This window comes from Erinaceus europaeus, chromosome 3, assembly GCF_950295315.1.
Source record: "Erinaceus europaeus chromosome 3, mEriEur2.1, whole genome shotgun sequence".
In the NCBI taxonomy this organism is placed as follows: domain Eukaryota; kingdom Metazoa; phylum Chordata; class Mammalia; order Eulipotyphla; family Erinaceidae; genus Erinaceus; species Erinaceus europaeus.
This window is the reverse complement of record NC_080164.1, coordinates 120021807-120047829: the sequence shown is the minus strand read 5'-3', so window position 1 is coordinate 120047829 and position 26023 is coordinate 120021807. Positions and strand designations below refer to the sequence as shown.

At 38.5% G+C, this 26023-nt stretch overlaps 1 protein-coding gene across 1 annotated transcript; it reads left to right on the top strand.

Annotated features, from left to right (window-relative positions):
* Positions 1-6440: 6440 nt before the first annotated feature.
* On the top strand, positions 6441-25465 carry LOC132537529 (UDP-glucuronosyltransferase 2B31-like). Its single transcript, XM_060187819.1, has 6 exons — positions 6441-7169; positions 8989-9137; positions 19593-19724; positions 20489-20576; positions 23004-23223; positions 25059-25465. The coding sequence occupies exons 1-6, from the start codon at positions 6446-6448 to the stop codon at positions 25336-25338; spliced, it is 1593 nt and encodes a 530-aa protein (XP_060043802.1). The 5' UTR covers positions 6441-6445; the 3' UTR covers positions 25339-25465.
* The last annotated feature ends 558 nt before the right edge of the window (positions 25466-26023 follow it).

Sequence of the window (26023 nt, the reverse complement as noted above, 5' to 3'; positions counted from 1 at the left end):
CAAACAGAATTTCATTCCTAAGTCACCAAAGAGCCCAAGTTCAATCCATAGCATTACCATAAGACAGAGCTAAGCAGTGCTCTGGGGAAAAAAGGGGAAGGGGGAGTGAGGAGTAGAAGGGAGACTGGGAGGAGGAAGGGGAAAGGGGTAAAATGGGGACAGGGGATGAGAGGGATGCTGAGAAGGGCAGGAGTAGGGGGAGGAGGTAAGAGGGGGAGGAAGCAGAGGAAAGAAGAGAGGGAGGAGGAAGAAGGAGAAGGAGAGAAAAAAATGAATGCTGAAATAAACTTCAGTTGTAACGAAATTCAAATAGATTGTCATAAGTGTCAGCTGTCATATGAGAATGTCCTGGTACCATCAAGCAGACCTGTCTTAAGCAAAGGATAAACAGAGTGGCTGGGAAACTAGCTCTGCTGGTGGATTCAGGACTTGCCTGCCTGAAGCTTCTTTTCTCATCCCCAGTCTCATGCTGGAGTATTGGAGTGGTGATCTGGCTAGTCTCACTCTCACTGTTAGTCTTTCTCCATTTATTTACATAGGAAAATTTCCATCTCCTCTGAAATAAATGTTTGAAATAGATCAAAGAATTCTGGACCAGCAAAATAGCTCAGTTGGAGCTTCAAGCCTTGCCCCCACTCCATGGAAGAAAGCATCAGTACTGTGTGTTTTCACTCTTTCTGCCTCTATCTAAAAACAAAAAAATTAAATGTCTGACTTCTCATTACAGAAAATTGTCAAATTGCCATCAAATCTACATCCACACAGGAAATAAAAAGCAAAGGCATTGGAGAAGCAAAAGAACTACAAAACAGAAAAAAGGCAACAAGTACTTGTCTACCAATAATTGCCTGAGGTAGAGATAAGCCCACTTCACAAACAGAATACAGAGAATGACTAAACAGAATTGACAGGCCACAGACCTGTGAGATGTTATACAGGTAAAGTGCAGGACTTGCCATTTTAGGGTCCCAGATTCAATTCCACTCCCTCAACACACATGCCAGTGTGAATTACGTTTCTCTTCCTCATCAATAAATTAAACTAACGTCTAATAAATAGTAGTTACATCCACATTCTAAAAAAAAGTTTTTTATCAGATGATAGGACACGTACTATAGGAGGACAGGAAAAAATGCTAAGCAAATGAAGACAGATAGAAAGTTCTAGCAAACACCTAGAATTGCCAAAACCATCTTAAGGAAAAGAAACAGAAATGGAGGCATCACACTCCCAGACCTTAAACTATATTATAAAGCCATCATCATCAAAACAGCATGGTACTGGAACAAAAATAGGCACACAGACCAGTGGAACAGAATTGAAAGCCCAGAAGTAAATCCCCACACATATGGGCACCTAATCTTTGATAAGGGGGCCCAAAGTATTAAATGGAAAAAGGAGGCTCTCTTCAATAAATGGTGCTGGGAAAACTGGGTTGAAACATGCAGAAGAATGAAATTGAACCACTTTATCTCACCAGAAACAAAAATCAACTCCAAATGGATCAAAGACCTAGATGTCAGACCAGAAACAATCAAACACTTAGAGGAAAACATTGGTAAAACACTTTCCCACCTACACCTCAAGGACATCTTTGATGAATCAAACCCAATTGCAAGGAAGACCAAAGCAGAAACAAACCAATGGGACTACATCAAATTGAAAAGCTTCTGCACATCCAAAGAAACTATTAAACAAACAGAGAGACCCCTCACAGAATGGGAGAAGATCTTCACATGCCAGACATCAGACAAGAAACTAATCACCAAAATATATAAAGAGCTCAGCAAACTTAGCACCAAAAAAGCAAATGACCCCATCCAAAAATGGGCAGAGGAAATGAACAAAACATTCACCACAGAGGAGATCCAAAAGACTAACAAACATATGAAAAACTGCTCTAGGTCACTGATTGTCAGAGAAATGCAAATTAAGACAACACTAAGATACCACCTCACTCCTGTAAGAATGGCATACCTCAAAAAGGACAGCAGCAACAAATGCTGGAGAGGATGTGGGGACAGAGGAACCCTTTTACATTGCTGGTGGGAATGTAAATTGGTACAGCCTCTGTGGAGAGCAGTCTGGAAAACTCTCACAAGGCTAGACATGGACCTTCCATATGACCCAATAATTCCTCTCCTGGGGTTATACCCCAAGGACTCCATAACACCCAACCAAAAAGAGGTGTGTACTCCTATGTTCATAGCAGCACAATTCATAATAGCTAAAACCTGGAAGCAACCCAGGTGCCCAACAACAGATGAGTGGCTGAGAAAGCTGTGGTATATATACACAATGGAATACTATGCAGCTATCAAGAACAATGAACCCACCTTCTCTGACCCATCTTGGACAGAGCTAGAAGGAATTATGTTAAGTGAACTAAGTCAGAAAGATAAAGATGAGTATGGGATGATCCCACTCATCAACAGAAGCTGACTTAGAAGATCTGAAAGGGAAACTAAAAGCAGGACCTGATCAAATTGTAAGTAGGGCACCAAAGTAAAAACCCAGTGGTGAGGGGTAGACATGTAGATTCCTGGGCCAGTGGGGGGTGGGAGTGGGCGGCGGGAGGGATGGGTCACCGTCCTTTGGTGGTGGGAATGGTGTTTATGTACACTCCTAGCAAAATGTAGACATATAAATCAGTAGTTAATTAATATGAGAGGGGGAAATCAATTGTATGTCTCAAAGTTTCTCAAAAGACAAACTGAATCTTTTTAATATATAGGCTACGTATTTGATATGCGGACTCTCTCAAAAGCCTAGACCAAGTAGATTAGAAGCATCCAATAGCACAGCTATATACAAGATACTGGGTACTGTCCAGCAAACCATAACAAAGGGACTTTTCAAAGTTAACCCAATTAACAAATAATGTGATAATAATATTAACTATTGATTGTCTTTTTGAACCCTAAGACAGCAGGAACCTCACAACTTCACTATAAAGCCCCTACTTCCCCCAGTCCTGGCACCCTTGGATAGGGCCCATTTTCCCGTATGCATCTCCCAATCCAAACCAAATAATATTGCATCCGCCGATCACAACCTAACCAAAGCAACGATTGCCATCTCAACATGCTTCACCTCAGACTGTATCCAGAGACTTCACGTGTGGAATGACAACCCTTCAGCTTCATTACTCGGGTGAGACCTTTCCTTTAATAGTACACTCTAATTTCATCTCAGGTAGTTCACTTTCTAACAAAGTCCCATAACCTAGATATACACCAGTTTCTGTGAGAGAGAGCTTATTTGCACACATATCCATAAACTACTGCAAAATATATACCTGAAAGCAGGATTACACTAGAGTTTGCAGTGAGTACCTCCCTAACACTTCCTCTCCACTATTCCAAGCTTGGGATCCATGATTGCTCAACAAAATGTTTGGCTTCATAAGTTAACTCTCTTTTCAATCACCAGGTTCCAGATGCCACCAGGATGCTGGCTAGGCTTCCCTGGATTGAAGACCCCACCAATGTGTCCTGGAGCTCTGCTTCCCCAGAGACACTCCTTACTAGGGAAAGAGAGAGGCAGACTGGGAGTATGGACTGACCAGTCAACGCCCATGTTCATTGGGGAAGCAATTACAGAAGCCAGACCTTCTACCTTCTGCAACCCTCAACGACCCTGGGTCCATGCTCCCAGAGGTCTAGAGAATGGGAAGGCTATCATGGGAGGGGGTGGGTTATGGGGATTGGGTGGTGGGAATTGTATGGAGTTGTACCCCTCCTACCTTATGCTTTTGTTCACTAATCCTTTCTTAAATAAAAAATTTTAAAAAAAAAAGAAAGTTCTAGCAAATACATTGAACCTAAAGAAGAAGATTTGAGATTCTCTGACTCATAATTGGGCAGATCAGGCAACAACATTAATGTGTGACTGCAAAGTCTAAAGTCTTGAAAAAGTTCATGTGAACTTCTAATCTCTAGTCATTCAGGTAATAAATAACATGAACTTTGGTGTTGTGTATGCCATCATTTGGTGGGACAGTATTGTGGTACAGAATTGTTCTGTGTCCTTGGATGAACTGTGAAGTAGATTGTTTAAAATTTATTTCTTTTAAGTAAAGAACACTAATGCCTGGGGTAGAACTGCCTTAGGAATGGCATCACTACACAGGCCATGAGCAGTGACAAATATTTTACAGACTATTGGAGTGAATTGAATAGGGCATGCCAATGCCAATTTCCACCAGAAAAACTGTCTTCTTTCATACAATGGTTAAGCAGATTAACCATAAGACTTCTCTATTACTCCCTCAATATGTATATAACATCACTAAATATCAGGGAAATAGAATTCAAAGATAAAGTGAGATCAGACTTTAACACATACATGACTGCATCAAAGGACCCAATGTGGAAGGAGAAAAAAGGATTGGCAAGGATATACAGTAATTGAAACTATCGCACAATGGTGGTTAGAATGAAAACTGTTATAGAACTTAGGGAGAGGTTATTCTCTCTTATTTTCAACGATCATACACGAACTTAACATATAAAAAGAAATTTCACACTAGTTGGTTATATAAATAATAGGAAGGAAAGCATATTTTCACAAACCATTAAGAATGTTAATTCTAAAAAAGTGCATAGAATAGCCACCAATTAAGGTAAAAACAATGCGGATCACAGATACAGGAATTTCCTAAAGTGGTTATCACATTTGGCCAAGAGTGAAGCCCTAAAATTTACTTATTTACTTATTTATTTATTTATTTATTTTAAGCTCTCATTTCATATTATTTATTATTATTATTATTATTATTATTATTTGCTTCTAGTATTATTGCTGGTACTCTGTGCTGGCACTAAAAATCCACTGTACCTGGAAGCCATATTTTTTTCCAGTTTATTGAATAGGACAGAGAGAAATTGATAGGGGGAAGATAGAGAGGGAGAAAAAAGATAGACACCTGACAGACCCACTTCACCACTTGGGAAATGACACACCTGCAGGTGTGGAGCTGGGGGCTCTAACAGAAATCCTTGCTCGGGTCCTTGTGCTTGGTACTTTTTCCACTCAACGCTGTGTGCCACCGCCCAACTCTCAAGCCCTAATATTTACTAATGTGTGGATGAGAATGTAAACTAGCTAGATTTGTGAAGAGTTCAGAAAAAAAAAAAAAGTACCTTTGTCACACTTACAGGACATGTTCATGAGAGAGCACTTTGTAGTAAACAAAACTAGATTGTTAACAAAATCCTCCAGGAAATATTAAGTTAAGTAGATGTCAGGTGGCTATTGAAATGTATATAAGCAAGGATCTTATAAAAGCAAAGCAAGGAGTCAGAGAAGACATTAGAAGTAGAGTGAATGGCCTACATGCAGAAAGCCCTGGGTTCTATTTCTAAAACCACCCAGAAAAACAAAAAATGAAAGGGAAACCTCACAAATGCAGGAAGGGTTTTCTAGTCTCTCTCCCAGTATCACTCTTAAATGCACAGACATATACACGAAACAAAAACAAAGCAAGACCTTTTGTTGAACTATCAAAATCAAGAACTCTGATCCAGTTTGTCAGTCAGAAGACCAATCTCTAACATTTGCATGATGTTTCTTTGGTTTTCACCATCTGGGTATCTCAGGGTACCTGCACAATGATTCCACTATTCCCAGTGGCCTATTTTTTTATTTCTATTTTTATCATAATGAAAGATGTAGAATAAGAGGGAGAGACACTTGCCATAAATGATCTACCACTCATGAAGCTCCCCCCAACCCTGCAAGTGGGGACTAGGGACATGAGCCTGGTGATAATATGTACACAATGGAATATGAGCTATCTCTGGAATCCTAGTTCATTAATTGAAAATTATACAGATAAGATAGTGACCAGTATGTGCAAGGTCTTCAATTATAATGGGACAACAATATTTTAATATGAAAATAGATATTAAACAAAATTTGTGTACACATGAAGTCACCTACCTCTCCACACCCTTTTTTCAGTTGCCACTGAGGTTATTGCCAGGGCTTGGTGCCAGCACTACAAAATCACTACTGCTGTTTGACCATTTCTTCTTCTTTTACTTTTTTTCCTCTTCTTTATTAGATAGGACAGAGAGAAATTAAGAGAGTAAAGGGAGAAAGAGAGGGAAGAGAAAAAGATGGACACCTGCAGGCCTGAATCACAGCTTGTGAAGCATCCCTGCTGCAGATGGGGTATGGGGAGTGGGGGCTGGATCCTAAGTCCTTGCCAGGGACCTTGTGCATAATATTATGTGTGCTTGACCTAGTAGATGACTGCCCAACCCTCTTACTTTCCTGTTTCCCAGTCTGATATCTACCTAAATACTTTGGATGTTCATACTATGTAAATATGTAACAGAGTGGCAGTTACATTTTAACTTCCTGATTTCTTTATGGATATAAGCATTTGCAATAGCAAAAAGGTACAGGTGTTTGCAAAGAAGAATCTTATTCCACCAAGATGCCGATGAAGTGTACTTTTGTTCTTCTGCTGCTACAAGTGGCTTGTTACTTTAGCTCTGGGAAGTGTGGAAAGGTGCTGGTGTGGCCCACAGAATACAGTCATTGGATGAACATCAAGACAATCCTAGATGAGCTTGTCCAGAGAGGTCATGAAGTGACTGTTCTGACATCTTCGGCTTCCATTCTCATTGATCCCAACAAAAAATCTGCTATTAAATTTGAGACTTACACCACATCAGTCACTAAAGATGAATTCAACAATGTTTTTATGGAAATGATTCATACATGGACCTACAAGATGCCAAAAGATGCATTTTGGTCTTATTTTTCAATTATGGAAGAAATAGGTTGGAAATTTCATGCTGTGGTTTATAAGCTCTGTAGAGAAGCAGTTCTGAACAAGAATCTCATGATGAAGCTACAAGAATCAAAGTTTGATCTTGTTCTTTCAGATCCTATTACTCCATGTGCTGAGCTCCTGGGTGAGCTGCTTAATGTCCCTTTCATGTACACTCTCCGCTTTACTCCAGGCTATGCACTGGAGCGGCATCAAGGAGGAATGCCCCTTCCACCAGCTTATGTGCCTGTTGTTTTATCTGAACTAAATGATCATATGTCATTCATGCAGAGGGTCAAAAACATGATTTATGTTCTTTATTTTGACTTCTGGTTTCAATTCATAAATGAGAAGATATGGGATCCCTTTTATAGTGATGTCTTAGGTAAGTACTGTTTTATTTAGTAGCATGATGCCCTTATATCCCAAGTTCCTGAAAGAGAGTATCTAAACTTAACCTTGGAATTTAAAAGTGGTGATGAAACTGAGATGTTGAAATTAACATATAAAATGTTCTCTAGCCTCACAACTGTTACAGAAAAGCTCAAATTATTGGTTCACTTACAACTATATGGCTCATTAAAAGGAATCTCCAACAAGTCTAAAACCACAGCTTGATCTACTGTTATCTATTGAACAAATTCCATGTCCAGTCTCATTTATTCATCAGCAATAGTCTTTATTTCATACAGAAATATGAGGTCCACAGTCCTAAGTTGAGATTCTCCACTAACCTCAAGTCACACAACTCCATGGACTTCTCCATTATTGAAATGTACTGATGGATTGGTGCACTTGCTATAAATGTTGATACTTCACTGCCACTTTAGTCTTCTTAAGTCCATACATTTACATGAGAGTCCACTGCAATGTAATGGTGTTACACATGATAAGGTTTTTAACAACTTGTAATGACATTATCCACCATTACGTTTCATACACTGTAGTTTCACTACCTTCAAAATTCCATGTGCTGTGCTGATTTTTCAACCCTGAAAATGGCATTAAAACTTTATTGACTAGCTTAATGCACACACAGAGATTAAGGAGTTTTGTAAATCTTTAATTTTTAAAATTATCTTCATTCATTTATTGAAAAGTGACAACCAGAAATCTGACAGAAGGAGAAATCAGAGAAGGAGAGAGATGAAAAGACACCTGAAACACTGCTTCACCACTCACAAAGCCTTCCCCTTGCAGGTGGGGACTGGGGGCTCGAGCCCAGGTCCCTGCATCTTCTAATATGTGTCCTGAAGCAGGTGCACAACCACCCAGTCCTGGGGGTTACACAGTTCTAGAACAACTTTCTGTGAAGAATTTAGAAAAAGTTTGTGCTTATTTCTCATCGGATTCCTTATCTAGTTTAAGTATTTTTTCCATATTACCTGAGGCAATCTTTCACAATTAGACATCAGACATGAAAATGTTGACCTTAAACAAAAGCAATGTGCTATTCCAACAGCATGAGCTTATTCAGAAACAAGTAACAAAAAGAGTGAAGACTGAAGTACATTCATGTAGAGACAGTTATTTCTGAGTCCAGGTCTAGGAACTTCTCTTATAAGATCTATGGGAGGGGGGAATATTGCTTCCTGAAGGAGATGAAGGTACCCTGTACTTTATTCATTTCCTCAGGGAGTGGCACATCTTCCCAGTTTTTCATCCTCTTTAAGTAGAGTTTCTAAAGATTAATTTTCAAAAACGTCTCTTTTTTTTTCTTTCTATCTTTTTTATTCGATGTGATAGAGAGAAATTGAGAGAGGACAGAGAGATAGAGAGGGAGAGAAAGTTTCCTGCTGACCTGCTTCAGACCTTCTGAAAGTGGGGAGCAGAGCTCTATTCTGGCTTCTTGGGCTTGGTTATAGGTGTGCTTAACTCAGTGCACCACAGCCCCACACACTCAAAAATTCTTCTCACTTTGTATTTTGTACATATAAGATCTACATATATAATGTGTGATTTGTATGCATATATTATGTTGGTTTGTCAGAAAAGCTGTGACATAGTTTTCTCTGTCTTTCTATGCAAAAATGCATCAAGACATTTCTGACAACTCAGTAGTTGCATATACATGAAGCTATGTGTATTAATATATGTAGCATTATTGACTACTTTATTCCAAGATCCTTGCAGTAAATTACCTGGCATATTCATAGCACAATATTAGTATCTCCTCTGTCTTTTGCTACTGTTTTATGCTACAGGCAGACCCACTACATTACTTGAGACTATGAAGAAAGCTGAAATATGGCTCATTCGAACCTACTGGGATTTTGAATTTCCTCGTCCTTTCTTGCCAAACTTTGAATTTATAGGAGGGCTCCACTGCAAACCTGCCAAACCCCTGCCGAAGGTAACCTCTTCCTGTTTGTGGCATTTTCTTTACTTGAAGTCTCATCATAGTATTCTTTTTTATTATTATTGTTTTATAACTTTTATTTATAAAAAGGAAACACTGACAAGAACCACAGAATAAGAGAGGTACAACTCCACACAATTCTCACCACCAGAACTCTGTATCCCATCCCCTCCCCTGAAAGCTTTCCTATTTCTTATCCCTCTGGGAGTATGGACCAAGGGACATTATGGGTGCAGAAGGTGGAAGGTCTGGCTTCTGTAATTGCTTCCTCACTGAACATGGGCATTGACAGGTTGATCCATACTCCCAGCCTGTCTCTCTCTCTTTCCCTAGTGGGGTGGGGTTCTGGGGAGCAGAGCTCCAGGACACATTGGTGGGGTCATCTGCCCAGGGAAGTCTGGTTGGCATCACGGTAGCATCTGGAACCTGGTGGCTGAAAAAAGTGTTAACAGAAAGCCAAACAAATTTTTGACTAATCATGAACCTAGAGGCTGGAATAGTGCAAATGAAGATGTGGGGGTCTCTGATTTGTCAATAGTTAGTAGGAATATTTTAGTTATATTCAAAGGACCCATACTATACTAGTTTTTTTTTTTTCTGAGTCTGAAATCTGATATGCAAGTGCACCCAAGTTATTGTCTGGGGAGATGATGTCATAGGTGGAAAAGGGACCAGAAAGCTGGATCAGGGAAGGGAGTAGCTTCCAAAAATGGGAAAGATACATAAATATTGTTGACTGTAAACCCCATTGATTTGATGTCATCTGGGGCCTATATTAAGCTTAGAAGTCTATGTGACCTCTGCATTCCTGTAGATCTGAGTTCACAATGACTTCACACTGTGTCCAGAGACATCAGGCATGGAATGTCAGCCCTTCAGCCTCATTACTCAGGTGAGGCCTTTCCTTTCATAGGACTCTCTAATTCCATTTTAGGTGATTCACTTCCTAACAAAGTCCCAAAACCTAGATATAGACTAAGTCCCATGAGATAGGGCATATGTTCACATGTATCCATAATTTAGGGCAAGATAGATAACTAAAAGCAAAAACGAGCAATAGTCTGCAGTGAGTCCAAATATGCAGCAAGCCAAGTAAAGTAGAGAGACCTAAAATGACACTATAAAGTTCATAAAGAAATAGTGTCTACTTAGCCTTAGATACCCTCTTCACCTATTCCTATTTTAATTCCCTTAGTCACTCCAAAGTTAACCTTATCAAAGTAAGGACTACAAAAGCTGAATAAGAGCAACAGACTGGCATACTTTAACAATGACTTTTTAGTCACTATCAGGCCACCCCATCAGCTGGGGGCCTATTCAGGGAGTCCTGAGATTCCCAAACAGACATGATGGCCCTAGACCTTGAATAAATCCCTCTCTCCATTGTTACCGGTCATCTATATCAGGAACAACACAATAGACCCCTTTGTGGGCCTCATAGGACCTTGCCCTCAACTTGGATCAACAGTAGTAGATAATGTTCCATCCTCTGAAGGGAGGCTGGACAACATATTCTATGCTACCCCTGAGGAAGATGGGTTATGAAATTAGGGCAGCTTGGAACGTTCCTAGTCTTCATAGAACTCTAAGTATTCTATCTTAAAAGGAAAACTTTTCCTCAGAAACAAAGATGTGTACTCACAACATGTTTAGATGAAGCTCAACGTTCACTTACCATCACTTCATTATTAAGGTTATTAATATTAAGACATTGGAGATATTTCAGTGTTATAGTGTCTCTCTTCTCCCTGTGCCTCTGTCTCTCTAACTGAATGAAAATACTCGTCTGGAAGCCTTAATGTCATGCATAAACATTTTTAATTTTAAAATACAATATTTAATACAACAAGAATTGTTGGCAGGTGACCTGCTAAAGCAACATAGTAGTGTTCTATTTGTATAAGATTTTTTTTTCTTTTGGGAACTTAGTTTACAGTGAAGAACCCCTTTCCTACCACCTGACCAGACTCTTTTGCTTTTGAGACTATATACCTTGAACAGTCCACATTTCACTTTCTTTTTTTTTAAGGTTTTATTTATTGATTCACGACAAATGATAGGAAAGAGAGAAAAAAACAGACATCACTATGGTACATGTGCTGCCGGGGATTGAATTTAGGACCTCATGCTTAACCATAGGATAAGAGGAGTACAATTCCACACAATTCCTACCACCAGATCTCTGTATCCCATCCCGTCCCCTGATAGCTTTTTTATTCTTTATCCCTCTGGGAGTATGGACCCAAGGTCATTGTGGGATGCATAAAGTGGAAGGTCTGGCTTCCCCACTGAACATGGGCTTTGACGGGTCAATCCATAGTCCCAGACTGTCTCTCTCTTTCCCTAGTGGGGTGGGGCGCTGGGAGGCTGAGCTACAGGACACATTTATGGGGTTGTCTGTCCAGGGAAGTCTGGTTGACATCATGCTAGCATCTAGTATCTAGTGGTCAAAAAGCAAGTGAACATATAAAGTAAAACAAATTGTTGATTAATCATAAACCTAAAGGCTGGAATAGTGCATATGAGGAGTTGGGGTGGGTCTCCATTTTGAAAATAACTAGTAGGCATATTTTTAATTAAATCACTGTAGATACCCCGGATGTACACCTAATAGTTACAGCTATATAGTCCACATCCACCTCATATGCCAGTTACCTTCTAAGCCAAGTACTTAGCTCCTTTAACCTACCAATATCTCACCTCCACCTCTTTTCTGATATTTCTGTGGTCAGAGTTTTGATACTTTTTTTGTTCCTGCTGTTATTCATTTTTGTTTCCTTCTGATAAAAAGGGGGGAATTTTACATTTTTTTCCTGCTTATTTCATTTACCATAATATCCTTAACTTATGTCCTAATTGTAACAACAGTAAAATGTATTATTGATTCCTTTTTCTTTTTTCTTTTTATTTTTTTATTTATTTAAAAAAGGAGACATTAAAAAACCAGAAGACAAAAGGGGTACAACTCTACACAATTCCCACCAGCAGATCTCTGTATCCCATCTCCTCCCCTGATAACTTTCCCATTATTTATCCTTCTGGGAGTATGGACCCAAGGTCATTGTGAGATGCAGAAGGTGAAAGGTCTGGCTTCTGTAATTGCTTCCCAGCTGAACATGGGCATTGACTGGTCCATCCATACTCCCAGCCTGCCTCTCTTTTTCCCTAGTAGGGTGGGGCTCTAGGGAAGTGGAGCTCCAGGAAACATTGGTGAGGTCATCTGTCCAGGGAAGTCTGGTCAGCATCATGCTGGCCTCTGGAACCTGGCGGCTGAAAAGAGAGTTAACATATAAAGCCAAACAAATTGTTGAATAATCATGGACCTAAAGGCTGGAATAGTGCAGATGAGGTATTGGGGGGTACTCACTGCAGACTATTGTTTACTTTTGCTTTTAGGTATATATTTTGCCCTAGTTTATGGATACGTGTGAACATATGCTCTATCTCAGGGGACCTGGTCTATCTCTAGGTTTTGGGACTTTGTTGGGAACTGACCCACCTGGAATGGATTTAGAGAATAGTATGAAAGGAAAGGTCTCACCCAACTAATGAAGCTGAAGGGTTGTCATTCCACACATAAAGTCTCTAGACAGTCTGAAGTGAAGCATGCTGAGGTGGTGCTCATTGCGTTGCTTATGTTAGGATCAGCAGATGCAATATTATTTGGTATGAATGAAGAGAAGCATGCAGGAAAGTGAGCCCCACCCTAAGGTTCCAGGACTGCGGGAAATATAGGTTCTATAGTGGAAGTCTGAGGTTCCTGATGTCTTAGGTTCAAGAAGACAATAGATAGTTATCGTTATAATCACATTGTTTGGTTATTCGGTTAACTTTGAAAAATACCTTTGTTAGAATTTGCTATATCATACACAACATCACCATAATTTATCTCATTTGACATTATTTGTATATAGCTGTGCCATTGGTTGTTTCTGTTCTCCCTGGTCTAGGCTTTTGAGAGAGTCAACATATCAAAGACTCAGCCTGTGTAATAAAAAGACTCAATCTGTGCTTTAAAAAGTTTGAGACATACAGTCAATTTTTCCCTCCTCATATTAATTAAATAGAGATTTATATGGCTACAAATTAATAGGAGTTTACATAAACACCATTCCCACTAACAAAAGACTGTGTCCTACCCCAGCCCTCAACCCCCACACCTTCCTCCACTACCCCAGGAAGTCAAATATCCACCCTCACACTCACCACAGGGTTTTTACTTTGGTGCCCTGCTCTCAATTTAGTCAGATCCTACTTTTAGTTTCCCTTTCTGTTCTTCTTTCTCAACTTCTGTTGATGAGTGGGATCATCCCATACTCACCTTTATCTTTCTGATTTAGCTCTTTTAGCATAATTCTTTTTAACTCTGTCCAAGATGGGTCAGAGAAGGTGGGTTCATTGTTCTTAATAACTGCATAGTATTTCATTGTGTTTATATATACCATAGCTCTCTCAGGTACTCATCTGTTGTTGGGCACCTGGGTTGCTTCCAGGTTTTAGCTATTATGAATTGTGCTGCTATGAACATAGGTGTACAAATATCTTTTGGTTGGATGTTATGGAGTCCTTGGGGTATATCCCCAAGAGCTGAATTACTGGATCATATGGAAGGTCCATGTCTAGCCTTGTGAGAGTTCTCCAGACTGCTCCCCACAGAGGCTGGACCAGCTTACATTCCCACCAACAGTGCAGAAGGGTTCCTCTGTCCCCATTTGTTGCTGCTGTCCTTTTTGATATATGCCATTCTCACAGGAGTGAGGTGGTATCTCCATGTTCTCTTTATTTGCATTTCTCTGACAATCAGCGGCCTGAGCAATTTTTCATGTGTCTGTTGGCCTTTTGGATCTCTTCTGTAGAGAATGTTATGTTCATATTCTCTGCCCATTTTTGGATGGGGTCATTTGCTTTTTTGGTGCTAACTTTGCTATGCTCTTTGTATGTTTTGGTGATTAGTCTTTTGTCTGATGTATGGCATGTGGAGATCTTCTCCCATTCTGTAGGGGTCTCCTTGTTTGTGTGATAGTTTTTGGCTGTGCAGAAACTTTTCAATTTGATATAGTCTCATTGGTATGTTTCTGAGTTAGTCTTCCTTGTAATTGGGTTTGTTCCATCAAAGATGTCCTTGAGGTTTAGGTGGGAAAGTGTCCCACCAATGTTTTCCTCTAAGTACTTGGCAGTTTCAGGTCTAACATCCAGGTCCTTGATCCATTTGCAGTTGATTTTTGTTTCTGATGAGATAAGGTGGTTCATTTTCACTCTTTGGCATGTTTCAACCGAGTTTTCCCAGCACCATTTATTGAAGAAATCCTCCTTCTTCCATTTAATACTTTGGGGCCCCTTATCAAAGATTAGATGCCCATAGGTGTGGGGATTTAGTTCTGGGCTTTCAATTCTGTTCCACTGGTCTGTGTGCCTATTTTTGTTCCAGTACCAGGCTGTTTTGATGATGATGGCCTTCTAATTTAGTTTGAAATCTGGGAGTGTGATGCCTCCATTTCTGTTTCTTTTCCTCAAGATGGTTTTGGGAGTTCTAGGTGTTTTCTGGTTCCAGGTAAATGATGGTAATTTATGTTCTATTGTCTTAAAGAAGCTTAGTGGAACTTTGATGGGTATTTCATTAAATTTGTATATTGCTCTGGGGAGAATATACATTTTGATGATATTTATTCTTCCTATCCATGAGCATGGATGTCTTTCCATTTCTTGGTATCAGTTTCTATTTCCTTGAATAGTGACTTGTAGTTTTCAGTATACAATTCTTTCACTTTTTTAGTCAGGTTTATTCCTAGATATTGTATTGATTTTGCTGCAACAGTGAATGGGAGTGATTTCTGGATGTCTTCTTCTACAGTTTCAGTGTTTGCATAAAGAAATGCCACTGATTTTTGTACATTGATTTTGTAGCCTGACGCCTTGCTATATTGCCTAATAACTTCCAGTTGTTTTCTGCTGGATTCTTTAGGTTTTTCTATGTATACTAATATATCATCTGCAAATAGTGAGAGTTTGACTTCTTCCCTTCCAATCTGTATTCTTTTGATTTCTTTCTCTTGCCTGATTGCTATGGCAAGAACTTCCAACACTATGTTGAAGATTAATGGTGATAGTGGACAGCCCTGTCTAATCCTGGATGTGAGGGGGAATGTTTTCAGCTTCTGTCCATTGAGTATGATGTTGGCTGTAGGTTTGCTATATATGCATTCCACTATGTGGAGGAATTTCCCATCTATTCCCATTTTTTGTAGAGTTTTGAGCATGAATGGGTGTTGGATTTTGTCAAAGGCTTTCTCTGCATCTATTGAGATAATCATGTGGTTTTTGGCTTTGCTTTTATTGATGTGGTAAATGATATTTATTGACTTACATCTGTTGAATGAGCCTTGCATTCCCAGGATAAATCCCACTTGGTTGTGATGAACAATCTTTTTGATATGCTGCTATATCCGGTTGGCCAAGTTCTTGTTTAATATTTTGGCATCTATGTTCATCAGAGATATTGGTCTGTAGTTTTCCTTTTTTGTTGTGTCCCTATCTGCTTTTGGTATCAGGGTGATGTTGGCTTCACAGAAGGTGAAAAGAAGTCTTCCTGTTTCTTCAATCTTATGGAAAAGCTTTAGAAGTATGGATATTAACTGTTTCCTGAAGGTTTTGTAGAATTCGTTTGTGAAGCCATCTAGTCCAGGAATTTTGTTGTTGGGGAGATTCTTAATAACTGTTTGATTTCTTTGTCTGTGATTAATGTATTTAGGTTTTGTAGTTCTTCTTGGTTCTGTTTTGGAAGGACATATGTTTCTTTTTTCTTTTCTTTCTTTTTTTTTTTTTTTTTTGCATTTAGGTTTTGTAGTTCTTCTTGGTTTTATGTTCCTAGGAAATCTTCCATTTCTTCCAGATTTTCAGCCTTGGTGGCATATAGTTCTTCATAGAAGTTTCACATGATTTTCTGGGTTTTTTGGTGTCAGTTGTGTTATCTCCTCTATTATTTACAATTCTATGAATTTGAGTCTTCTCTCTTTTTTTTTCTCTCTCTCTTTTTTTTTAAGTGAATCTGGCTAGGGATTTGTCAGTCTTGTTTAATTTTTCAAAGCACCAGCATTTGGATTCACTGATCTTTTTTATGATTCTCTTATTTTCGATGTTGTTCATTTCTGCTCTAATTTTAGTGATTTCTATCCTTCTGGTTGCTTTAGGGTTCCTTTTTTCCTCTTCCTCTAAGTCCTTAAGGTGTGCTGAGAGAGAAACTCATATCTACAATCACATATTAAAAACAAGAAGAAGTTCAAATAAACGACCTTACAGCCTGATTGCACATCCTAAAGACCTAGAAGAAGAAGCACAAAGGAACCCTAAAGCAACCAGAAGGACAGAAATCACTAAAGTTAGGGCAGATATCAATAACATTGAAAATAAGAAAACTATACAAAAGATCAGTGAAAGTAAATGTTGGTTCTTTGAAAGAGTGAACAAAATCAACAAACCTTTAGCCAGACTCACAAAAGAAAAAAGGGAGAAGACTCAAATAAATAAGATCATAAATGAAAGAGGAGATATCACAACAGACACCACAGAAATTCAACATATCATATGAGGCTTCTATGAACAAATATATGCCACCAAGCTAGAGAACCTGGAATAAATGGATTTCACTCTCAGGCAGAAGTTGAAAAACAAGATCAGAAGAGAAAACACAAGTAGAACCTGAACTGGAATTGGCATGTTGCACCTAAGTAAAAGACTCTGGGGTGGGGGTGGGGGTGGGGAGAATACAGGTCCAACAAAGGATGACAAAGGACTTTGTAGGGGTTGGGAAATGTTATGCATGTACAAACTATTGTATTTACTGTCGAATGTAAAACATTAATTCCCTAATCTAGAAATTAAAGAGAGAGAGAGAGAGAAATGCATCCCATGTAGCTATCGATTTCATGCATGCATGGAAGAAGGTTGATTTCAGGAAGGTCTTATGTCAATGTTTATTGAAGAATCAAACAAACTCTGTTCTCTCAGTACTTCTCCCTGAACATCAAACTAAACTTAAATGTGGTAGATCTTGGAGAAGAAAAATGAATACCTCAATCACAATAATACTAATAGAAATTGTTAACATTTGTGGCCAAACAATACTTGTGTTCAAATCAATCAGATAGACATGGCCTTATTATTGTACTACAAAGATGATAGTTATAGAAAACTACTTGCTTTTTATTTTCATACTCTCACCCATAATATTTATACTTTATTGAGAGAAGAAAAATGATAATTGGCATCATGATACTTACATTAGAGTCTGACCTCATAATATATATTAATGAAGCTAGTAGGTAAAATAACCAACATACAATAACCATATTTATCATTTATTCAAGTACATATTGGATCTGTGCTATATTTCCAAAATGATTAAATAATTTGCATTTAGTGAACATAATAAGACAATCTTGTATTTAGTGAAACATAATTTGAATACTTATCATTTTCTAGATATATGCCACACATATATAAACAGTATGAAAATAAACATTAGAACAAAAATATATAAAATTTACAGTGAATGTATTCCTTACATTTCTTTGAATCATTTTAATGCATTGTACTAAATGTTCTCAAAACAAGACTGAGTTGTCTTTGCCAGTATGTCAGAAAATGAGAAAAATCAGTCCACACTATTGATCAGTTTGTTGCTAGAGATTATTATTGGTTGGGGGTGATAGCATAATAGTTATGCAAAGAGACTCTCTTGTGGGGATGTGATATGGAACTCTGGTGGTGGGAAATGTGTGAAGTTTAACCCCTCTTATTCTATGGTTTTGTCAATATTTTCTCTTTTTTTATTTTATAAACAAACTAAATTTAAAAAAAAGAAAAGATGGAGTCGGGTGGTAGGACAGTGGGTTAAGCGCAAATGGCGCGAAGTGCAAGGCCAGGCATAAGGATACCGGTTCAAGCCCCCGGCTCCCCACTTGCAGGGGAGTCCCTTCACAGGTGGTGAAGCAAGTCTGCAGGTATCTATCTTTCTATCCACTGCTCTGTCTTCCCCTCCTCTCTTTATTTCTCTCTGTCCTAACAATGACAACATCAATAACAACAATAAAAAACAAGGACAACAAAAGGGAAAATAAATAAATTAAGTAATTAAAAAGAAAGTAAAGGAGCAAAGGAAGGACCATAAAAAAAATGCCAAATATATATAACAAGAGAGGTTGACACCTATATCTGTAACCTTAGGAGAACTTCTGCAGTTTCCAATGGAGGGAATGGTAACACAAAATTGTGGTGCTGGGAATGGTGTGAAATTATACACATGTTATCTCAATTTTTTTTAAATCAATAATAAATAACTGATAAAATTTAAAAAGAGAGAGAGAGAGAGACTCTCTTATTTGTGGCTCCAAGGTCTCAGATTCAGTCCCCCATAATAACAAAAGCCAGAGTACAGCAGTGCTGCGATTAAACAAAATTTTTAATGAGAGATTATTGTTATTATAATAGTATAGAAACCATCTCACACAGTAGGGAAACTATTGAAATATTACCTAGATAGAGCATGTGATTCAAGAAAAACATATGGCATAAAACAAAGCTATTAAGAGAAAAAAAAAAGGTCCTGGTGGGATCCAGGTGATCGTACACCTGTTTGACCACACATGTTGCAATGCATAAGGACCCGAATTCAAGCTCCTGGTCCCCTTCAGAAGAAAAGCTTCACTCTGGTGAAGCAGGGCTGCAGGTGTCTCTCTGTCTCTTTCCTACCCTATCTCCCCTCTCCTCTCCATTTCTGGTTGTCTTTATCCAATAAATAAAGATTTTAAAACTTTATGAACAAGATCATGATATATTCTTCCATCTAGTAAACATATAATCTGTTAAAACAGTGTTAATCAAAAGTCTGGGTCTATATTGTCAAAAAACATCTCTTGCTCAGGATTGTTCATTAACTTTCTTGATTAGTTGTATATAGTAAAAAAAAAAAAAAAAAAGAAGTGATTATATAAATACCATGGCATATTACTCAGTATTTAAGAGGAGGAAGACTTTACTACATTCTCGAGCAAGAACAAATTTCGCTGCATTATGCCAAGTGGCACGAAACACTCCGAAACTCTACAATTCCAATTATATGAGGTGTCAGATTCATAGACACTGAAAACAGAATGATGGTTCTAAAGGAGGAAGTATACAATTAAAATTTAATGTTTATAGAATTTCAGTTTTACAACATTAACAATGCAGAGACTGCACAAGAACAGGACTATCCTTAAGAATACAGAAATGAGCACTGAGAAAGTGTTAAATGATAAATTATATCACGCATGTATTACTGCAATTGTAAAATTACTACTTTGAAAACTCTTGAAATATATGATGTCCTCATTTAACTTGTTCTAGTAATCTTTTCACTACTGTGTGCTATCCTGTTGTTCTCTTATGATGGAGTACATTATCTCTTCACAGGAAATGGAACAGTTTGTTCAGAGCTCTGGAGAAAACGGCATTGTGGTCTTTACTCTGGGATCAATGGTCAGAAACATGTCAGAGGAGACTGCCAACATGATTGCATCAGGCCTTGCACAGATTCCACAAAAGGTTAGATGAGCCACCCTGACAGTGTACAACTATTAATGTCAGTTCAATCTGTAAAGGATGTGATTATAGAAAGTTCAGGAGTAGGGAGTCGGGCAGTAGTGCAGCGGGTTGAGCACATGTGACAGGAAGCCCAAGGAACTGGATAAGGATCCCTGTTCAAGCCCTGGCACCCCACCTGCAGGGGTGTCACTTTACAGGCGGTGAAGCAGGTCTGCAGGTGTCTATCATTCTCTCCCCTTCTCTGTCTTCCCCTCCTCTCTCCATTTCTCTCTGTCCTATCTAACAATGACATCATCAATAATAACAACAATAATAATGGCAACAACAATAAAAAAGAAGGGCAACAAAAGTGAAAATAAATAAATATTATAAAAAATAAAAAGTTCAGGTGTGGTGGTGGTAGATATTCTTGAATATTAAACTAACTTATACAAATTAAATATGAACACAGCACAAAGGGAGTTTTTAATTAACAATAAATGTGCATGTGAAATAGTTCATGTGCATAGTGTTCTGTTCTGCTCTGCACAGGCCTCAGGTTGGAGCCCAGCCCCCACCACAGTGAAGGAAACTTCAGTGCTGTGGTTTCTTTCACCCGCTCTGTCTCTCTGCCTTCTCTGTCTCTAACAATAAAAAAAATAACAGTAACACTGTTGTTTCAATGGATTTTATTTTTGTCACTTATTTTCCTTTTCTTTTTAGAATTAGAGCATGGTAAAACTGAATTTGTCCATTGGAATAAGACACCTTTTTCTCCCTATTAGGTACTATGGAGGTTTGAAGGCAAGAAACCAGACACGTTAGGAAAAAATACTCGGCTGTTTAAGTGGCTTCCCCAGAATGACCTTCTTGGTAAGATTCTGGAAGAAAAAAAAAACTGAAATGAGATCACTCTAACAACAGTTCACAAGAAAACAAAAGTATTGACCATTTACTAATGAAAGGATTCAAAAGTAAATTTTGGTTTTGTTATATTTATTTTCTTTCTTTTTTTAAAGTTCTTTTTTTATATACTTATTTGTTTATTCCCTTTTGTTGCCCTTGTTTTTTATTGTTGTAGCTTATTACTGTTGCTGTTGTTGATGTTATCATTGCTATATAAGACAGAGAGAAATGGAAAAGAGAGGAGGGGAAGACAGAGAGGGGCAGAGAAAGACAGACACCTGCAGACCTGCTTCACCACCTGTGAAGTGACTCCCCTGCAGGTGGAGAGCCTGGGGCTCGAACCGGGATTCTTATGCTGGTCCTTGTACTTTGTGCCACCTTCGCTTAACAGGCTATGCTACCGCCCAACTCCCTATTATATTTATTTTCAAGTATTGTGGGAGATGTAAGATGTGTATGTATGTGTAAGATGTAACACTTGACAACACATTATAGTCATTTCTCTTAAAGTCAGAATTAAAATATCTCTATTTTAGGTGTAATTATTTTCATAGTAAAAGTTTCAAGTTCCAGGATTTTCTCTCTCTTAGTTCTCCCATTTCATTGCTATTTGTTTTTGCTTTTTCAAATAGGTTCTTAGCACCATAGAAAAATAACCATTCTGGGACCAGGCAGTGGTGCACCTGACTAAGTACCCATAGTGCTAAGAACAAGGATCCATGCAAGGATCAAGGCTAGAGTCCCTGGCACCCCACTTGCAGAGGGGGCACGTCACAAGTACTGAAGCAGGTCTGCAGGTTTCTTTCTCTCTATCTTTCTATCTCCTCTTCCTCTTTCAATGCCTCTATGTCCTATCCATTTTTTTTTTTAATAATGCCTCCATAAGCAGTGGATTTGTAGTTCCTACACTGAGCTCAGGCAATAACTCTGAAGAAAAAAAAGAAAAAGAAAACCAACAACCCCTACTCTATTGTCACTAACTCTTCATTTATTGCTGAAAAAAATCAGTTTTGTAAAGCTGCAATGTACATCATATATATAAATATATATATATAATTTCTCTATTTCTAATGCCAATACTGTCACATTTCTTGCATGTTAGACAAGGTGGTTTCACTGTTTAAGACATTCTGTTCTTTTTTAAAAATTTTTATTTATAAAAAGGAAACATTTACTAAACCATCGGATAAAAGGGGTACAGCTTCACAGAATTCCCACCACAACAACTCTGTATCCCATCCCCTTCCCTGATTCTTGAACCTTCCCTATTCTTGAACCCTCTGGGAGTATGGACCCAAGGTCACTGTGGGATGTAGAAGGTGGAAGGTCTGGCTTCTGTAACTGCTTCCCCACTGAACATGGCTATTGACAGGTTGATCCGTCCTCCCAGCCTGTCTCTCTCTTTCTCTAGTGGGGAAGGGCTCTGGGGAAGCACAGCTCCAGGAAACATTGGTGGGGTTGTGTGTCCAGAAAGTCTGGTTGGCATCATGCTAGCATATGGAACCTGGATGTTGAAAAGAGAGTTCACATAAAAGCCAAACAAATTGTTGATCAATCATGGACCTAAAGGCTGGAATAGTACAGATGAAGAGTGTGTGTGTGTGGGGGGGGGGGGGGGGGAGTTGTTCCTGAAAATATTATCAAAAAAGGTCTCACCCGAGTAATTAGGGTGAAGGGTTGACATTCCATGCCTGATGAATCCGGAAACAGTCTGAAGTGAAGCATGCTGAGGTGGTACTCATTGCGTTGATTAGGTTTGGATCGGTGGATGCAACATCATTTGGTATGAATTGAGAGAAGCATGCAGGAAAGTGAGCCCCACCCTAGAGGTTCCAGGACTGGGGAAATAATAGGCTTTAAAGAGGAAACAGGAGGTTCCTGCTGTCTTAGGGTTTAAGAAGACAATAGATAGTTATTGCTATAATCACATTATCTGGCAATTGCACTGACTTTGAAATATACCTTTGTTAGGATTTGCTGTATTATACACAACATCACCATAATTTATGCCCTTTGACATTATTTTTGTATCGCTGGGCTACCGGTTGCTTCTGTTCTCCCTGGTCTAAGCATTTAAGAGAGTCAACATATCAAAGACATTCTGTTCTTATATGCCATCACTGTTTCCTTATTTATACACATACATGATATTTCTTTTACCTAGAATGATCTCTTTAGTCTATTCATCTGGTATTTGTGTATTCAATTTTCATGTTATAAGATTTCTTCATTTACTGGACTAGCAAATTAAATCACATTTTCTTTGAGATTGCAATAGATAAATGAACTTGTGCACTGAATCATTTACTGTCTCTCTTGGTGACATAAAATGTTCACTTTCATTTATTTCTCAGAATTATAGTTCATAATTTCCTAAAGTCCACCTCATTTTAGGTCATCCAAAAACCAAAGCTTTTATAACTCATGGTGGAACCAATGGCATCTACGAAGCCATCTACCATGGGGTCCCTATGGTGGGCATTCCTCTGTTTGCTGATCAACCTGACAACATCGCTCATATGAAGGCAAAGGGAGCCGCTGTGGGTTTGAACTTGGACACCATGTCAAGCAAAGACTTGCTCAGTGCACTGAAGACAGTAATTAATGACCCTTCGTGAGTATCACCAAATTTTCATTGATAATATTTGTAGATGGGTTTAGTCTCATAGGTAACTATGAGTTTTCTATCTTTGAAATTTCAATATAAAATTATTACTGTGACATAACTGATCATAAATCTATTTTTAATCATTTATTTCAAAGTTAGATTTTAGCCTCAATGATATCAGCTAACTATACACTGAAACTATTAAAATCATATTTCTTACTGAAACATCATTGTATTATAACATTATAAAGATTTCAGGTGTGGATCACAGGAAATTAACATGTGAGATTTCTTTTTTCCTACCTGTACCCCATCATCTTTTTATTTTATTTATTATTTAATTAATTTTATTAATTTTTTAAATATTTATTTATTCCCTTTTGTTGCCCTTGTTGTTTTATTGTTGTATTTATTATTGTTGTTGTTATTGATGTTGTCATTGTTAGATAGGACAGAGAGAAATAGAGAGAGGAGGGGAAGACAGAGAGGGGAGAGAAAGACACCTGCAGACCTGCTTCACCGCTTGTGAAGCAACTCCCCAGCAGGTGGGAGCCGGGTGTTCGAACCAGGACAAGAAAGCTGGGTCAGGGAAGAGAGTATCTCCCTAATATGGGAAAGGTGTATAAATATTGTTGACTATAAACCCCATCAATGTGATGTGATCTGGGGCCCATATTCAGCTTAGGAGCCTATATGACCACTGCATCTGTTCACATGTATCCACAAATTAGGGCAAAATATATACCTAAAAGCAAAAATACACAATAGTCTGTAGTGAGTCAGTATAATGTTCATAATGAAATAGTGTCTACTTAGACTTAGATACCCTCCTCAACTACTTCCTATTACAGTTCTCTCCCTCACTCCAAAGCTAACATTATGAAAGCAAGGACTGCAAAAGCTGAATAAGGGCAAGAGACTGGCATACTTTTAACAATGACTCTTTAGTCACTATCAGGCCACCCCATCAGCTGGGTCCCTAATCGGGGCGTCCTGAGATTCCCAAAGAGACATGATGGGCCTAGACCTCAAAGAAATCCATCTCTCCATCGTTACTGGTCATTTCTATCAGGTACAACACAATAGACCCATTTGTGGGCCCCCATAGGACCTTGCCCTTAACTTGGATAAACAATGGTAGACAATGTTCCACCCTCTGAAGAGAGGCTTAACAATATACTCTATGCTACACCTGAGGAAGATGGGTCCTGATATTGGGGCAGCTTGGAACGTTCCTACTTCACAAGCAATCAAGCAGTGCCGCAGGTGTCTCCCTCTCTCTCTCTCCCTCTCTATCTTACTCTTCCCTTTCAATTTCTCCATCTCTATTCAACAAAGAAATAAAGTATTAAAAAACAGAAAAATATTTTTGGATTTATTATAATTGGGATGAGAATTCAGATGCAAAAATTAAGTAAGATATGCCATAAAAATGATGAATACTTCAAGAAAATCTATGAATATAATGGTGGAAACAAAAGTTGAAGAAAGAAGTTACCCACAATAACAGTGACTGCAGAGGAGACATTTCACTCGTAATCATAATTCTCCTGTAAATATTTCAGTAAGATTATTCTATGTATTACCACAATCTTACATATACTTCCTACAATGGCTTATATAGCACTTTTATTTCCTCTTAAGTCTGAAATGTATTTGTAAATCATAAAATTCCAATTTAAAAATCAAACTATCTATGAAGCTCCAAATAATATACATGCCATAAACACTTCAAATAATCATTTTGAACAATATGTGTAAGATTTCAGTAAAGTTTTGTAGAATGATATACTTGGGTTAACTCATCGCTTCAATGTCTCTGTTTCTGTGTTTCTTCCTAGGTATAAAGAGAATGCCATGAAGTTATCAAGGATTCAGCATGATCAGGCAGTAAAGCCTCTAGACCGAGCAGTCTTCTGGATCGAGTTTGTCATGCGCCACAAAGGAGCCAAGCACTTGAGGCCAGCTGCCCATGACCTCACCTGGGTCCAGTACCACTCTTTGGATGTCATTGGATTCCTGCTGGCCTGTGTGGCAGCTACTGTATATATCATCACAGCAGGCTGTCTGTTTTGTTTCCGGAAGTGTACTAAATCAGGGAAGAGGGAAAAAAGAGATTAGCTGCATCTGAAGCCAGGATCTGGTATGCTTCATAGATGGGACTCCTCCATTTTATTCCTGCTAGAAGATGTGAAGAAAGGCTACTACCTCTTGTGATAAAATTAATATTTGCAAAACAACAATGGCAACAAAAGGGAAAAAATAGCCTCTAGGAGCAGTGGATTTGTGGTGCAGGTGGACAGCAATAACCCTGGAGGCAAAAAAAAAAAAAAAAAGAGTGGTAGATGGCGTAGTGGATAAAGCACTGGATTCTCAACCATCAGGTCCTGAATTCGATCCCTGTCAGCACATGTACCAGAGTGATGTTTGGTTCTTTCTCTCCTCCTATCTTTCTAATGAATAAATAAATGAATGAGAAAAGAGAGAGAGAGAGAGGAAGAGAAGGAACCATTGGTCTAGGCAGATATGTTGTTCCATTCTTTTAAAATTATTTTTATTTATTTGATAGAGACAGAGAAGTTGAGAGGAGAGGAGGAGATAGAGAGGGAGAGAGACACCTGTAGTCCTGTTTCACCACTCCTGAAACATTCTCCTTCCAGGTGGGGACCATGGGCTTGAACCCAGAACCTTGCACACTGTAATGTGTGTGCTTAATCAAGTGCACCACCTCCTGGCCCCAGTTGTTCCATTTTTTCCCCTAACGGACTGAATAAAAAGAAATTACTCTTAAATAAGTAATTAGGTA

Bases quoted from the DNA above. Each gene is read 5' to 3' on its own strand.
- LOC132537529 (XM_060187819.1), top strand. From the start codon at position 6,446: ATGCCGATGAAGTGTACTTTTGTTCTTCTGCTGCTACAAGTGGCTTGT. The intron at 7,170-8,988 runs GTAAGTACTGTT...TTTATGCTACAG, and splicing joins CTTTTATAGTGATGTCTTAG to GCAGACCCACTACATTACTT. The intron at 9,138-19,592 runs GTAACCTCTTCC...ATCTCTTCACAG, and splicing joins CTGCCAAACCCCTGCCGAAG to GAAATGGAACAGTTTGTTCA.